Source organism: Oncorhynchus tshawytscha, linkage group LG02 (assembly GCF_018296145.1).
Source record: "Oncorhynchus tshawytscha isolate Ot180627B linkage group LG02, Otsh_v2.0, whole genome shotgun sequence".
In the NCBI taxonomy this organism is placed as follows: domain Eukaryota; kingdom Metazoa; phylum Chordata; class Actinopteri; order Salmoniformes; family Salmonidae; genus Oncorhynchus; species Oncorhynchus tshawytscha.
Window position 1 is genome coordinate 60,536,359 of NC_056430.1, and position 17,818 is coordinate 60,554,176.

General features: G+C 41.3%; 1 protein-coding gene across 1 annotated transcript in view; it reads left to right on the forward strand.

Annotated features, from left to right (window-relative positions):
* The window catches only part of LOC112265624 (egl nine homolog 1), a 37,720-nt gene extending 25,463 nt beyond the window's left edge, over positions 1-12,257 (forward strand). The window contains exons 3-5 of the mRNA XM_024443139.2: positions 10,118-10,254; positions 10,679-10,746; positions 11,091-12,257. Coding sequence (XP_024298907.1) covers positions 10,118-10,254; positions 10,679-10,746; positions 11,091-11,146 — 261 coding nt within the window. The 3' untranslated portion in view covers positions 11,147-12,257. The remainder of the gene's footprint in view (positions 1-10,117; positions 10,255-10,678; positions 10,747-11,090) is intronic.
* The last annotated feature ends 5,561 nt before the right edge of the window (positions 12,258-17,818 follow it).

Here is a 17,818-nt window from a genome sequence, read left to right on the forward strand (position 1 = left end):
AGCTGCTAATACACTGAAGGATATTTACGCAACATGCAACAGTTTCAAAGATTTTACTGAGTTACTGTTCATATAAGGAATTCAGTCAATATCAAATCAATTCATTAGGCCCTAATCTATGGATTTCACATGATGGGGAATACAGATATGCATCTGTTGGTCACAGATACCTGAAAAGAAAGGGAGAGGCGTAGATCAGAAAACCAGTCAGTATTTGGTGTGACCTCCATTTGCCTCATGCAGCACGTCACATCTACTTCTCATAGAGCTGATCATTTTTGATTGTGGCCTGTGGAATGTTGCCCCCTCCTCTTCAATGGCTGTGCGAAGTTTCTGGATATTGGCGGGAACTGGAACACACTGTCGTACACGTCGATCCAGAGCATCCCAAACCTGCTCAATGGGTGACATGGCTGGTGAGTATGCAGGCCATGGAAAACTGACATTATCATCTTCTAGGAATTGTGCACAGATCCTTGTGACATGGGGCCGTGCTTTATCAAGCTGAAACATGAGGTGATGGTGGTGGATGAATGGCACAACAATGGGACTCAGGATCTTGTCACGGTATCTCTGTACATTCAAATTGCAATCAATAAAATGCAATTGTGTTTGTTGTCCGTATCTTATGCCTGCCCATACCATAACCCCACTGCCACCATGGGACATTCTGTTCACAACGTTGACATCAGCAAACCGCTCGCCCACAGGAGCTCCCAGATCAAGCTCCCAGATCTCAGCCATGTTCAAGTCTAGCTTCTCAAGTGTCCTCAGTGATTGAACATTCTCAGTGTAAAACGCAACATCCACCGTCACCAGCCCATGTTGAGGTCCACCGTCGTGGTGCACCCCGAGACGCGCCAGCTGCCTTTTTAAGGTGAATTTTACACGCTGTCAGCCATCTGCCCGGAACAGTTGAAGCCGGGATTCGTCCGTGAAGTCGGTCACGACGCCGAACTGCAGTCAGTTCAAGACCTTGGTGAAGACGATGAGCACGAAGATAAGCTTCATTGAGATGGTTTCTGACAGAAATAATTTGGTTGTGCAAACCCACAGTTTCATCAGCTGTCCGGGTGACTGGTCACAGATGATCCCGCAGGTGATGAAGCTGGATGTGGAGATCCTGGGCTGGGGTGGTTACACGTGGTCTGCGGTTTTGAGGAGGTTTGGATGCGCTTCCAAATAATCTATAACGATATTGGAGTTGGCTTATGGTAGAGAAATGAACATTCAGTTCTCTGGCAACAGCTCTGGTGGACATTCCTGCAGTCAGCATGCCAATTTCACGCTCCCTCAAAGCTTGACACACCTGTGGTGTTGTGTGACAAAACAGCTCATTTTAGAGTGGGCTTTTATTTTCACCAGCACAAGGTTCACCTGTGAATGATCATGCTGTTTAATCAGTTTCTTGATATGCCACACCTGTCATGTTGGTGGATTATCTTGGCAAAGGAACATTTTTTTCTAATTTTGTCTGTCATAGAAGTGTACCCATGATGAAAATGACAGGCCTCATCTTTTTAAGTGGGAGAACTTGCACAATTGGTGGCTGACTAAATACTTTTTTGCCCCACTGTAATAGGATGTTAGATTACACCAAGACTTGGTCTGTGCCATCTACAGCAGTGTTAATCTTGGTCCTTGGGACCCAAAGTGATGCACATTTTAGTTTTTTGCCCTAGCACTACACAAATCCACTAATCAAAGGTTTGAGGATGAGTTGATTAGTGGAATGATGTGTGTAGTGCTACAGCAAAGCAAAAAAATGTTCAGCCCTTTGGGTCCCCACAACCAGGATTAGGAAACACTGATCTACACTATGGGTTTATTAACAGATTGTTGAACAGATCAAGTTTCTAAAAGGAGGCCTGGGTAAGCCCAGATGTGGCGTCAGTTATGGATAAATACAAATTGGGACTGCAGGATGAATTAGAATGTATGTGTGTTTGGTGCCATTTACACCATGCGGATACTCAGGGTGTTTCCACACTTGGTCCCTTTCAGACAATGTTCGCTTTTTTTTTTGGTTCAGTGTGAACACTCCAAAGGAACTCAGACCCCTCAAAAGAGCCCCCATATTATGGAAAGATGTTTTAACATAAATACATTACATTTTTATAACAATAATTGTATTCCTTTATATCAATAATTACATTTTTTATATCCCCAAAAACTATTTATTAATATTAAAAAAAATATATATATAAATAAAAAAATATATATTTTTATTATTGATATGATTTTTTAAAAATATATATCATTTTTAAATCATTTTTGATATTGATAAATCATTTTTGTATATCTATACTTCTATGATAATGACCTTCATGGGGGCAGGATTATATTTGCATGCTGCATATCTTCCCTACTCCCAACAGGAAGACACAGCAACATGGCCGCACATGTATAGCACCAAGTTAGGAGCGTTGCAAGCAAAGATGCCCAGGGCGCCGTGACCCTGTGGCTACAGTAATATAGACATTATGTAGGCCTAAGCACAGCTCTTCTGATACTGTTGAGGAGCAGCAGTGGATAGTATTTTCGGGGAGGAAAAAAAGTTTGCAGTTTGAATCGAACTCACAAACAGCGGTTTCTCCATTGAATCCTATTGAGAGGTTGCTTGAATTCCAGTTCCCTTTTTTAGGGCAATTTAAACTCCAGAGGTTCGCTTGTCATTCTTCCCGCACCACACTAGCTACTGCAACACGGTTCCCCCTGACAGAACCCCTCACATTGATGCCACAAAACAAAAGAGAGATGATGTGCAGGGTTGCAGAAAAAAAGTGCTGTTTTTTTATATGGATTAGCTTTTTGTCAAGGATACACAGAAATTCCAAAATATGTGTGGACATTTTAGTTAAGGTTAGTTGTTTGCAATATGTTATCTATAGGCTAAGGGAGCTTCATAAGCTGTTTATTCAACACCATATTTGGTGAGAATCACAACAGGGTACAAAATCAATTCTAGCTCTTAAAGGAGCAGTAGCCTACATTGGGTGTAGATTTTCAATTACAGCATTATTTAATCTGCAGTTATTCTTCTGCTATTTATTTTGTTACTAATAATATTTACATTGCCTTCAGAAAGTATTTTGTCGCTGGCCAACCCACAATACACCATTATGTCAAAGTGGAATTGTTTTGTCAAAATTTTCGCAAATGGATAAAAAATGAAAAGCTGAAATGTGAGCCAATAAGTTTTCAACCCCCGTGTTTAACATGATTTTTGAATGAATACCTCATCTCTATACCCCACACATACAATTATATGTAACGTCCCTTCAGTAGAATTTCAAACACAGATTCAACCACAAAGACCAAGGATTTCGAATGCCTTGCGACGAAGGGCACCTATAGGTTAGATGGGTAGAAATATCCCTTTGAGCATGGTGAAGTTATTAATTACACTTTGAATGGTGTATCAATGAGGCCAATGGTGACTTTAAAACAGTTAGCGTTAAATGGCTGTGATAGAAGAAAACTGAGGATGGATCAACAACATTGTAGTTACTCCACAATACTAACCTAATTGACAGAGTGAAAAGAAGACAAGCTGTACAGAATACAACTTTTTTTTGTTTTTAATACATCCTGTTTGCAACAAACTTTTTGTTCTTGTCAGCGTCGCGTGTATAGGTGGCAGGGAAGTCAGGCGCAGGAGTCAAAATGAAGTGTAAATGGAGTCTTTTAATAAATGTCAACAGAACATGCTCCATAACACTAAAACATGGGTACGAGGACCCGTCGCGCACCAACACAACAAAATAACAACACTGACAATTAAACAATCTCTGACAAAGACATGAGGGGAAACAGAGGGTTAAATACACAACAGGTAATGAATGGGATTGAAAACAGGTGTGTGGGAAGACAAAACCAATGGAAAATGAAAAATGGATCAATGATGGCTAGAAGACCGGTGACGTTGAACGCCGAGCACCGCCCGAACAAGGAGAGGCAACGACTTCGGCAGAAGTCGTGACAGTCCTGAATCCAAAATGTTGCACAATCCAGGTGTGGAAAGCTCTTCGAGACTTACCCAGAAAGACTCACAGCTGTAATATTGTGTGTAGATCGTTGACACAACATAACAATTAAATCAGTTTTAATTCCACTTTGTAACACAACAAAATGTGGAAAATGTCAAGGGTTGTGAATACTTTCTGAAGGCACATGTTAATAGGATATTTTAACTAAATGCAATCTATTAGCTTCCAAAATATAAGTAGGTATGTCTAGCTGTCCGGTAACTGATGGAATGGCTTGTCTTGCTCTTTGTAAAAATCCTGAGTGCATTGAGTGAATGTTAGAAACATTTCTTGGTTCCTTTCTAAACATATCAATTTGAATGCAAAGAGGACTCGGATCACAGAATAGATGAAGTGAACTGGCAAAATAGTTGAGTCCTCGTTTTAAAGGCAGGGGCAGTGTGAATACAAAGAGAACCGAGGTAATTACCTTCTCTCTTTTTTACCCAAGAGTTCACTTTAAAGAGAACTGTGAAAACACCCTCAAAGAGCTCGGTTCGGTGTTGATTCTAGTAGAAACCATGTTGTTGGCCGATTGTTACTTCGTACATATAAAAAATAAGTTAAACGGTATTTCCACATTTTTTTCAGTTAACTTTATAAGCTCATAGTGGGTAACAAAATTGGAGGCATAGCTGTGATTTACTATGAAGGAAACAGCCAAGAGGACACAAGTTGTGGTACCAAGAGAGTACAGGGCACTTATTTACAAATACCTACACAATTAAATGGACAATCTCTGAATAGAGAGAGTATTAGCACAAAAAGTAAACTAAAAGTGATTAAGGTACTGTTGAACTGATTTTCAATCAGTAATGTAAGCACGAGGTATCATTTGCCCTTTTAAGTGTATCCACATGGCACTATGGAGTGATATTAGAGCTGACAGAAATAGAATCTGAATAGAATAACTTTGAATCATTTCAAAATGATTGAGATCAGATAAAATTTCTGTTGCCGTTGAAATCACTCCAAATAGCAATACCTTCCCTTTTAGTTATTTTCTACTTAAGATGTAGGGTTAAGACCAATTTACTACTCTGTCATATCCACTAGTTCCTCATCATTCCCCAGTCCCCCTTAGGAGGCGAACGGTTAACTTGATCCCCCAGAGAAGCTTGGGGAAACGTGCATGTTTGAAGGTCAACAGACCCCGCTCTCATGTCTTCTTCACACACTGCACACACACACACACACACATCGGACCCCACGCAGTCACAGGCAAACACACACACACACACACACACACACACCCCTCACACATACCTGTCACACACCGGCCCCCAAGCAAACCTGCATTCATAAGTTATGTAAATCACGCCGTGCAGATTCCTCATAGCTATGTTTAGCACCAGATTAACCCACAGGAAAAAGCCATTCTCCTTTTAAAATTTTCCCACCCTTAACATTTCTATCCTGCGTGTTTCAAGGGGTGTGTGTGTAGGGATGCGTGTGCACCTATGTGTGTTTGCATGCATTTATTTGTATATATGGCCAATATACCACAGATAAGGGCTGTTCTTAAGCACAACGCAACACGGAGTGCCTGGACACAGCCCATAGCCATGTTTTTTATTTAAATAGGCAAGTCAGTTAAGAACAAAATGCTATTTACAATGACGGGCTACCGGGGAACAGTGGGTTAACTGTCTTGTTCAGGGGCAGAACGACAGATTTTTACCTTGTCAGCTTAGGGATTCGATCCAGCAACCTTTCGGTTACTGGGCCAACGCTCTAACCACTGTCGCCCCATACATCACAAACCCCCGAGGTGCCTTATTGCTATTATAAACTGGTTACCAATGTAATTAGAGCAGTAAAAATAAATGTTTTGTCATACCTGTGGTATACTGTCTGATATACCACGGCTGTCAGCCAATCAGCATTCAGGGCTTGATCCACCCAGTTTATAATGTGTATTTTGGCCTGTGTGTCATTGTGTTTGTTGTCTTGGTGTTGCTCATTTTCCTCTTAACTCACACTGACCCAACTCCCACAAAACGCTACACATGGTAACAGCTTTATCCGTGGACGTGATTGCTCCTCTGTTTGTTTTCCAGGTCATGTGTGTACACCGAACCACAACTTATCTGCATAGAGTAAATAGCAACAGACACAGACACGTCAAAAAGAGATACATCCCTTTTTCAGGACCCTGTCTTTCAAAGATAATTTTTAAAAATCCAAATAACTTCACTGATCTTCATTGTAAAGGGTTTAAACACTTTTTCCCATGCTTGTTCAATGAACCTTAAACAATTAATGAACATGCACCTGTGGAACGGTTGTTATTAAGACACTTAACAGCTTACAGACAGTAGGTCAATTAAGGTCACAGTTATGAAAACTTAGGACACTAAAGAGGCCTTTCTACTGACTCTGAAAAACACCAAAAGAAAGTTGCCCAGGGTCACTGCTCATCTGCGTGAATGTGCCTAAGGCATGCTGCAAGGAGGCATGAGGACTGCAGATGTGGACAGGGCAATAAATTACAATGTCCGTACTGTGAGGTGCTTAAGACAGTGCTACAGGGAGACAGGACAGACAGCTGATCGTCCTCGCAGTGGCAGAACACGTGTAACAACACCTGCACAGGATCGGTACATCGGAACATCACACCTGCGGGACTGGTACAGGATGGCAACAACAACTGCCCGAGTTACACCAGGAACGCACAATCCCTCCATCAGTGCTCAGACTTTCTGCAATAGGCTGAGAGAGGCTGGACTGAGGGCTTGTAGGCCTGTTGTAAGGCAGGTCCTCACCAGACATCACTGGCAATAACATTGTCTATGGGCACAAACCCACCGTCGCTGGACCAGACAGGACTGGCAAAAAGTGCTCTTCACCAGTTGTCTCACCAGGGGTGATGGTCTGATTTGCATTTATCGTTGAAGGAATGAGCGTTACACCGAGGCCTGTACTCTGGAGCGGGATCAACTTGGAGGTGGAGGGTCCGGGGTGGTGGGTCACAGCATCATCGGACTGAGCTTGTTGTCATTGCAGGCAATCTCAACGCTGTGCATTACAGGGAAGACATCCTCCTCCCTCATGTGGTACCCTTCCTGCAGGCTCATCCTGACATGACCCTCCAGCATGACAATGCCACCAGCCATACTGCTCGTTCTGTGTGTGATTTCTTGCAAGACAGGAATGTCAGTGTTCTGCCACGGCAAGCGCAGGGCCCGGATCTCAATCCCATTGAGCACGTCTGGAACCTGTTGGATCGGAGGGTAAGGGCTAGGGCCATTCCCCCCAGAAATGTCCGGGAGCTTGCAGTTGCCTTGGTGGAAGAGTGGGGTAACATCTCACATTAAGAACTGACAAATCTGGTGCGGTCCACGAGGAGGAGATGCACTGCAGTACTTAATGCAGCTGGTGGCCACACCAGGTACTGACTGTAACTTTGGATTTTGCCCCCCCCTCCCCTTTTTTCAGGGACACATTATTCACCTTGTCTGTGGAACTTGTTCAGTTTATGTCTCAGTTGTTGAATCTTGTTATGTTCATATAAATAATTACACATGTTAAGTTTGCTGAAAATAAACGCAGTTGACGGTGAGAGGACGTTTCTTTTTTTGCTGAGTTTACTTCCTCATTCCTCCCCGCTATTTGCCTAACAAGCGGTTGATTTAGCCACAACTGAAGGTGAATCTGATACAAATGGTTTGAACTAGAGGTCGACCGATTATGATTTTTCAACGCCGATACCGATTATTGGAGGACCATAAAAGCCGATACTGATTAATCAGACGATTTTTATTTATTTATTTGTAATAATGACAATTACAACAATACTGAATGAACACTTATTTTTACTTAATATAATACCCCAATAAAATCAATTTAGCCTCAAGTAAATAATGAAACATGTTCAATTTGGTTTAAATAATGCAAAAACAAAGTGTTGGAGAAGAAAGTAAAAGTGCAATATGTTCCATTTAATATGTGCCATGTAAGAAAGCTAACGTTTCAGTTCCTTGCTCAGAACATGAGAACATATGAAAGCTGGTGGTACCTTTTTAACATCAGTCTTCAATATTCCCAGGTAAGAAGTTTTAGGTTGTAGTTATAGGAATTATAGGACTATTTCCCTCTATACCATTTGTATTTCATTAACCTTTGACTATTGGATGTTCTTATAGGAACTTTAGTATCGCCAGTGTAACCGTATAGCTTCCGTCCCTCTCCTCGCTCCTCCCTGGGCTCGAACCAGCAAAACAACGACAATTAGCATGCGCTAACTAGCCAGCCATTTCACTTCGGTTACACCAGCCTCATCTCGGGAGTTGATAGGCTTGAAGTCATAAACAGAGCAATGCTTGACGCACAACGAAGAGCTGCTGGCAAAATGCACGAAAGTGCTGTTTGAATGAATGTTTACTTCTGCCTACCACCGCTCAGTCAGATACTTGTATGCTCAGTCAGATTATATGCAACGCAGGACACGCTAGATAATATCTAGTAATATCATCAACCATGTGTAGTTAACTAGTGATTATGATTGATTGTTTTTTTATAAGATAAGTTTAATGCTAGCTAGCAACTTACCTTGGCTTACTGCATTCGCATAACAGCCTCCTTGTGGAGTGCAACGAGAAAGAGGCAGGTCATTATTGCGTTGGACTAGTTAATGTTGCAAGATTGGATCCCCGAGCTGACAAGGTGAAAATCTGTCATTCTGCCCCTGAACAAGGCAGTTAACCCACTGTTCCTAGGCCGCCATTGAAAATAAGAATGTGTTCTTAACTGACTTGCCTAGTTAAATAAAGGTGTAAAAAAAATAATAATAGTCAAATCGGCGCCCAAAAACACTGATTTTCGCTAGTTATGAAAACTTGAAATCGGCCCTAATTAATCGGTCGACTTCTAATTTGAACCTAAATGCAACCCTGTTTCGCTCCCGAACCTCATCACTTTTTTTTCTGCACAGTCAGGGTCACGTTATACACTACATGGACAGAAGTATGTGGACACCCCTTCAAATTAGTGGATTTCAGCTACACCTATTGCTGACAGGTGTATAAAATTGAGCATACAGCCATGCAATCTCCATCAGTGACTTTCAACCTGGCACCGTCATAGGATGTCACCTTTCTAACAAGTCAGTTTGTAAAATGTCTTCCCTGCTAATGCTGCCCTGGTCAACTGTAAGTGCTGTTATTGTGAAGTTGAAACGTCTAGGAGCAACATAGGCTCAGCCACGAAGTGGTAGGCCTCACACAAGCTCACAGGACTGGACAGCCAAGTGCTGTAGTGTGTAAAAAAACGCCTACCCTCAGTTGCAACACTCACTACAGAGTTCCAAACTGCCTCTGGAAGAAATGTCAGCACAAGACCTGTTTGCCGGGAGCTTAATGAAATGGGTTTCCATGGTCGAGCAGCCGCACACAAGCTTAAGATCACCATGCGCAATGCAGGAGAACGCTACAGTATCTGTATGCTACGGCAGACGATTCTGTGCTTCCAACTTTGTGGCAACAGTTTTGGGAATGCCCTTTGACTGGCCTGCAAATATATATATTTAAATATATATTTAAATATATTTCATTACAAAGGTTATTGTTCGATTATATTTGCAATTGCTAATGTAACTTGGTGCTTGGTTTCCCTGCGGAATATTGTTAATATGACAATGTACCTTGCTGCAGCATGGCATTTTGAAAAAAGTAATGTTTCAATGCCCAGAACAGTAGGTGTTTTTAAAGGTTCTTATTCCATATGATTTTTCTTTCTATTTGCACCTTTTGCTGTTTTATGAGGGGATATGTTCTTTGACAAATTGAAATAGGGGAATACAATTTTAATCATTTCTGAATTAATTAATTATTGGATAAGTTTGGATAATTTATTGATGTCACACTTTTTTATTTTTTTTATTTTACCATTATTTAACTAGGCAAGTCAGTTAAGAACAAATTCTTATTTTCAATGACGGCCTAGGAACAGTGGGTTAACTGCCTGTTCAGGGGCAGAACGACAGACTTGTCAGCTCGGGAGTTTGAACTTGCAACCTTCCGGTTGCTAGTCCAACACTAACCACTAGGCTACCCTGCTAGGCTAAACATATGACTTGTTTTGTCTCGCAGGAACACGGAGGAATCCTGAGGATTTTCCCAGAGGCCAAGGCACAGTTCGCCGACATCGAACCTAAGTTCGACCGCCTGCTCTTCTTCTGGTCGGACCGGCGAAACCCCCATGAGGTGCAGCCGGCATACCACACCAGGTAGAATGATCTCTTAACTTGACCTTTTGACCGCAGAGAAAATGTCATACTCCTGACCTTTGACCCAGGGTTGTCTGCTTGTCTTCCATCACAATCCCACACCTCCTGTTTTGTGTTGCTTATTGTAATGTAATTTAAGTGAAGCATCCATCAGGCCATTTTGAGAACTTGGTTGAAGCGTGAATTGTGACTTAGGTTAATGCATGCCTTGATCTATGAACAGACATTATTGTAAAGTGTTACCACATTAAGCAACACCACCAACACTATCCAGCTTTAATATATTTGAAAATGCTCAATAATGTTAGAATAGTTGGACCATAACAAATGGTTGGGTAGTGTTAGTGTTAGTATGTATACCTATTATGTGAATAATTGTATGTTCGTTGACCTCTCTGTTTCCGTTGTCTCACTCGCTGTCCAGGTATGCCATAACAGTGTGGTATTTTGATGCCGATGAACGAGCTCGGGCCAAGGAGAAATACCTAACAAGTAAGATGGAGTCCTGGGCATGTATTCATAAAAAATCTCAAAGTAGGAATGCTGATCTAGGATCAGTTTTGCCTTTTGGATCGTAATAAATAAGATCAAATTATCCTAGATCAGCACTGTGAGACTAAGACTCTTTATGACTACAGGACCATCATACGAAGTAAGAATTTATAGGAAGTCATTGAAAATAAGAATTTTGTTCTTAACTGGTTGAATAAAAATGAATAAAATAAGAATTTGTTCTTAACTGGTTGAATAAAAATGAATAAAATAATGATTAGTTCTTAACTGGTTGAATAAAATATAACTCTCCGCTCTCCCTCCTTCTCTATTCTGTCCTATAGGTGCAGGAGAAAAGGGAGTAAAGGTAGAATTGAACAAGCCGTCGAATCTGAGCTAATATGAGGCGCCACTGCCATCACCTGCTGCTGCTGTGGACAGATTCGGAGAGAGGGAGGGATGGATGGATGGATGGACGGAAGGAAGGAAGGTGGGATGAAGAGGAGAGAGAAGAATGAAACCAACTCGGACTAGTCCGCTTTCTTTACACTTAATATCCAAAGTTGACACACACACAGACAGACCCTGAATGTGATGTTATTGCACTGCAAGGACTCATCATTATTTCCCAAGTTTTTGTTTTTGCTTGTTGCTTAGATTTTTTGCCTTTATTATGTGTAGAATGCCAGTGTAAAAATTAGCTTTGGAGAAAAAAAATATGTATGGAGTGAGCCGAATGCAAAGAAGTTATATTCTTGTGAATTTTGGGGTGATGTAAGAAGGGTACCCATATGTGCTTATCTGTCAGACGGGTTGTCATGGTCTCCATCAGCTGGATCTCTCACTGTTAAAATAGAAAAAAAGGTACAGAAGACTGTGTATGATGTCCCTCGACAGGAGGTTGTCACACACTGTCCGGCTATTGCCTGATGCACACTATAAGGCCGACTCAAACCGTACTGTGCTGATTTGGATACTTTCTTTTCACATGATCCTTTGCAGCACGGTTCTAGTAAATGAGGATGATGCGTAACCAAACCAGAACAGTACAGTATGGTTTGGCTTAGTACAGTGAAAAGGCTATTAATAGCTTAAGCTGCACTGACTCGAATACGATAGAAGTGTTCACGTTTGTGCAAACGAGCTGTGGTGATTTTCACATTGCAGGCGTATGTTGATTGCGGTGCCGTTCTGTGTCCTGGCATCCATTGCTTGGTAACTGGGTCCTGTTCATTAGGCACCAAACTGAAGAAAATGGACTGAAACTGACATGCTCGTTCTCCGTTGCAAAGCATTTTAAAACGTTTCTTTGCTTGCCCTTATGAACACTGCCCTGTGTACGTTACAGGAGCATCCTAACCTGCGATCAGAGATCTGTCTGTTGTTGCAGACGTAATATCACCGTTGTCTTAAAAACCAAAAACTGACACCTACCTATTAGCCTTGCAGCGACCTTGCAGCTCTGAAGTTTAGTTTTGAATAAAAAGGCTGATTTTGTAAGTGCAGTTTGAGTCTGCTGCTGTATCGTCTCGTCATTACAGCATGTGTGGGGTGTGTGTGTGTGTATCTGCACGTATGCATTTGTGCGATTCTTTCTCTGACCACTGAGCCGAGATTGAAAGTGAGTGAGAGAGACTGTAATAATACAGTCATGACTATTCTCTCCGGCTATACACCATCGCCATCATGTGGTCACAAAACCATAAATGATTCATTCCTGTTAAGGCACATCTGACCGATGAGTTTATCAACAGGAGAATTGGCAGACCGAACTGAATGCGGCCGGTATCCAAGCGGTTAAGAGCGTTGGTGCAACTATCCGAAACGTTGGTTTGAATTTTTCCCTTGCTGCCCTTGAGCAAGACAATAACCAACAACAACGGCGCCGTTGACGTCGATTAAGGCAGCCCCCCCCCCCGCACCTCTCTGATTTCAGATGGGTTGTGTTGAACACATTCAGTTGTGCAACTGATTAGGTTTTCCATTTCTCCATCCACCCTTAAACATACCACAGAACCTTTGCATGTGATTTTGTTTAAACTGTATCTATTTGCCATTGATCTATTCATTTGTCAATAAATCAGTTGACAAGTAAATAAGACAACATTTAGAGAATAAATGGTTTCTTGAGATAAGCATGTATGTCTTGTTTGCATCAAGTTTAAAATATAAATTGCGGTAAATAATTAGACTTTTTAATTGGTTTCATTATAAAGGGCATGCTCAATCAAGCACAGCTGAAATATTAGACCTTTTTTCTCCCATGTCTGAATATATCTCTTCATTGCAGTCTCCTCAGGAACTTCTCTTCCCAGACCATGTCTCACATCACACCCGCAGGAAAGCCAAGGATATTTTTCTAGCCCCTACTCTTTTGGTTTTTACAAGTGTATGAAGGAATAAGATGGGTGCAAGGAATATGGAGGAAACTCCCCAAATAAACAAGAAATGACAAAGCTGTTAGCGGTTGAGTGAGTAACAGTCTGGCTTGTTCTGCTCTAACCAGGAGTATGGTCCCTACTATCAGGGGCCAACCTATTACACCCTGTCTTTGGACAAATTCCACTTGCGGTATTCAGTGCACTTGGCCCTGAAAATGGACCCCAACACCCCCAGAGTTCCAAGGATGCTGGAGATGGTCGTGATGGGCAAAGCAACTACCCTACTGTAATGGGGAAACAGAATAATTGCCCGTAAGGACAAAGCAAAGGTCACTAGGGAGATCATCCACCCTGCCACTCCCAGGGTGTTGACCACAAACTCCATCCAACTCCTGCTTCAGTGGGGCTTTAGGAGATATTGGAGGGATAGACAGTTCTGTACAGCATGGTCCCCCTGGTCAGGAGCAAGGATGAGGCCCCCCACCTGATATAAGTTGCCCTCAGCTCACTCCTCCGGGCAATCAATGAGTTGTGGGAGTTTCAGATAATGTTTCTGGCTATCCAGGAGAAAGGGATGAGGAAGAGATTTCCAGTTGGAATCACTATGGCCTTGGACTTTTGACTCTTGATGTGGTTGGTGCTTTTGACCCTGATGAGCAGCATCACCCCCAGAACCCCAGACATGATGGAGATGATGGTCAGGGCTCTGGAGGCCTGCAGGTCCTGAGGTAAGGCCAGCATGGAGTCGTAGACCTTACACTACATCTGGCCTGTGTTCTTGGTCACACATCTCATCCACAGGCCCTCCTAGATGAAAAGGTTGTCTCCTATTGTCTCTATCCAAGTGGGGAGTGCAGACCACAATGGTCATGACAAATCCTATGTCTCCCTGGGCGATGCCTAAAATGTCCATGCCCATCAACATGCTCTCTTCTATACTTGCCCTTTCTGGAGGAACGGTGATACAGAAAACGTCATTCCAGAACAGCAAATAGGTACAAACTTCAGAAGATTTCCTAAAAGATGTACAAACCAAGTTCTAGCATGGCATATTCTTCCACTTTGAGTTTCACAGACATTCGTTGCTGAAGTTTTCTGTGTGATTAGAGTGCAGAGCCCAGAATCCCTGTTTGCTTTACTGTGGTGTCAAAAATTAGGCTGTCATGGAAACAAACTATTAATAAAGACGTGGTTATACATTTTCATTGTATTTATTATTGAGATTTTTATTTATATGAGAAAGTAATTTGTCATTATGATACCAACAATTATAAGTGGACAGGCACAGCTATATCCTTTTAGGTTCTTTATTCCAAACACTGCTTGACGTGGCCTCCACGCAGGGAGCCATAACTTAATTCCATCTGCTGTAGCACACATACAAACCAATGCTGCATATAAACACTAGGTGACTGATGGGTGGCGCTGTTTTGAAATCACTGCGTCACCATTTTAGTACCCCTCCACCAGTGTAAAAAAGGAAATATTCTTTTTTGTCAAGCATATTATATTACAGACACCTTCATGCATACTTTTAAATTGTATTATATGAACAAATAAAACAAAAAATGTTCCCTTTAAAATACAATTCTTAGAGAGTATGAATGTTACTGTTCACTCTACAACAAATAAATACTTAAATATATGTAATTCTGCCCTTGAAACATTAAATTGAAATAATGTAGCATTCCATTCATTCCTATGGAACCAAATGCATGCGTTTCAACCGTTCGCTGCCTGCACCCGCACGCCCGACTAGCATCACCACCCTGGATGGTTCCGACCTAGAATATGTGGACATCTATAAGTACCTAGGTGTCTGGCTAGACTGTAAACTCTCCTTCCAGACTCATATCAAATATCTCCAATCCAAAATCAAATCTAGAATCGGCTTTCTATTCCGCAACAAAGCCTCCTTCACTTACGCCGCCAAACTTACCCTAGTAAAACTGACTATCCTTCCGATCCTCGACTTCGGCGATGTCATCTACAAAATGGCTTCCAATACTCTACTCAGCAAACTGGATGCAGTTTATCACAGTGCCATCTAAAGAACCTTATACCACCCACCACTGCGAACTATATGCTCTAGTCGGCTGGCCCTCGCTACATATTCATCGCCAGACCCACTGGCTCCGGGTCATCTACAAGTCTATGCTAGGTAAAGCTCCGCCTTATCTCAGTTCACTGGTCACGATGACAACACCCACCCGTAGCACGCGCTCCAGCAGGTGTATCTCACTGATCCTCCCTAAAGCCAACACCTCATTTGGCCGCCTTTCCTTCCAGTTCTCTGCTGCCTGTGACTGGAACAAATTGCAAAAATTGTTGAAGTTGGAGACTTTTATCTCCCTCACCAACTTTAAACATCTGCTATCTGAGCAGCTAACCGATCGCTGCAGCTGTACATAGTCCATCGGTAAATAGCCCACCCAATTTACCTACCTCATCCCCATACGTTTTTTATTTTATTTACTTTTCTGCTCTTTTGCACACCAGTATCTCTACCTGCACATGACCATCTGATCATTTATCACTCTTGTGTTGATCTGCTAAAATTGTAATTATTTGCCTACCTCCTCATGCCTTTTACACACAATGTATATAGACTCCTTTTTTTCTTTTTTTTCTACTGTGTTATTGACTTGTTTATTGTTTACTCCATGTGTAACTCTGTGTTGCTGTCTGTTTACACTGCTATGCTTTATCTTGGCCAGGTCGCAGTTGTAAATGAGAACTTGTTCTCAACTAGCCAACCTGGTTAAATAAAGGTGAAATAAAAAAAAGAAAAAGAAAATGGAGGATTGCTCCTTCCCGAGAAGTACCAATATGGTGGACAGTGGCTTCAAAGTCTATCAATGGCCAATACATATCATTAGCATTCTAGTGTTTTAATACATCTTTGATACAAACCCCTACAGCAGGGTTCCCCAACTGGGGAAACCTTTCTTGTTTTAATTTTATTGCTTGACATAAAATACTGTAAAAACACCAGGAAATCAGCTCCAAGTGATTTTAATTTTGGAAATCTGTTCCGAACTAATCCCACGCATAATATAGACACATGATCGTATACAAATGTAAGCATGGTTTGAAATGATCTGTTTGTGATTGTGGTAAAATTGCAGTCTACAAATAATTTGTAATTATGTTCAAAGGGAGGAAATATTCCCGGTAACTTTCACAATTTTGTGTCTGAAAATTCCCGGAGCTTTGGAAAATTACAGAGAATTTTGCAACCCTAGTAGTAAGTACTACTGAAACACGTAATTATTCAACAATTCATAATAGTATTTTGGGCCATCTCTAGGATTTCAGTCTTACCTTGTCTGCAGTTACATTTTGTAGTTTCAGTTGGAGTAAACACCAATGTTATGGACAGATCCTCAAAGAATATTCCTATTTATAGTTTAGAAAATGGACTGAAAATGGGAGGGACTACCTGTGTGCTCTTATGAATGCCAGCCAGACAATTGTATTTTTATTTTGTCTTTATTTAAACTAGGCAGGTCTGTTAAGAAAAAGTTCTTATTTTCAATGACGGCCTAGGAACGATGGGTTAACTGGCTTGTTCAGGGGCAGAACAACAGATTTGTACCTTGTCAGCTCGGGGATTCGATCTGCCGCCCTATACATTCTCCACTTCCTTGAAAACACACCATAACTCAGCAGTCTAACACTCAACAAGGAACAAACACGCACAAAACATTTTGGGAACCAGAGGGTTAAATAGGGAAAAATAATATTAATGTAATGGGAACCAGGTGTGTACAATCAAGACAAAACAACATAGAAAAAGAAATGTAGATCGGTGGCAGCTAGAAAGCCGGTGACGACGACTGCCGAATGCCGCCCGAACAAGGAGAGGCACCAACATCAGCGGAAGTCGTGACATGAAATGAGTTTTAAAATGGCAAAATGTTCTCTCTGGCCCATGGCAAAATTAGGAGAATTGTATGAAATATGTTTTAAAACTGCAAAAAATATATATGTTTTTAATTTTAAAAAGGCTATGGCTGGCCATGGGGCCCTGGTTCAAGCTGTTGTATACCCTGGGTGGTAGGAAGTTAAGCAAGCACACTTAGGTTTGATGCACCACTTTAACAAAAGTTCATTTTTTTTACACTGTGTGCTCTTATGAATGCCAGAAATAATACTTTTCCCACTTCCTTGTTTTTGATGTTGGTCTAGATAAGAAAATAAGGTAATCTGAGAATCAAAGTTCATATCAATATGAACTTTATCAATATTGCCAGTTTATCAAGATGTTCTTTTTGTCATCAGACTTTCTAGATCAACAGCTATGTTAGTAGGAATTGTCACGCATTTAGTAGGTAATAGTATTATTCGTCAAACACATCGTAGAAATGTTTGTGCAAGATTTTACTTTTATGACCTTTTTTTATGACCTCTCTATGGTTTCATCCCACACAGATGAGGTGTCACTGTAACAGACTTAAAGTAAAGTAAATTTAAAGTTTCATTGGACACTGTAACTGTCCAATGAAAATCTCATTTAAAAAAGTTAAAGTTCTGTTCATTCACAACCAAATAATGTTGTTGACTTGTCCTTTACTTCTACTTGTGACTAAAGCATAAATCAAAAATTAAATTAAACACCTCAAACTTGTATCTGAAAGCCATTTAGTGATATTGGATAACTCTGCACAAGGGATCTCTTCTACTGAGAC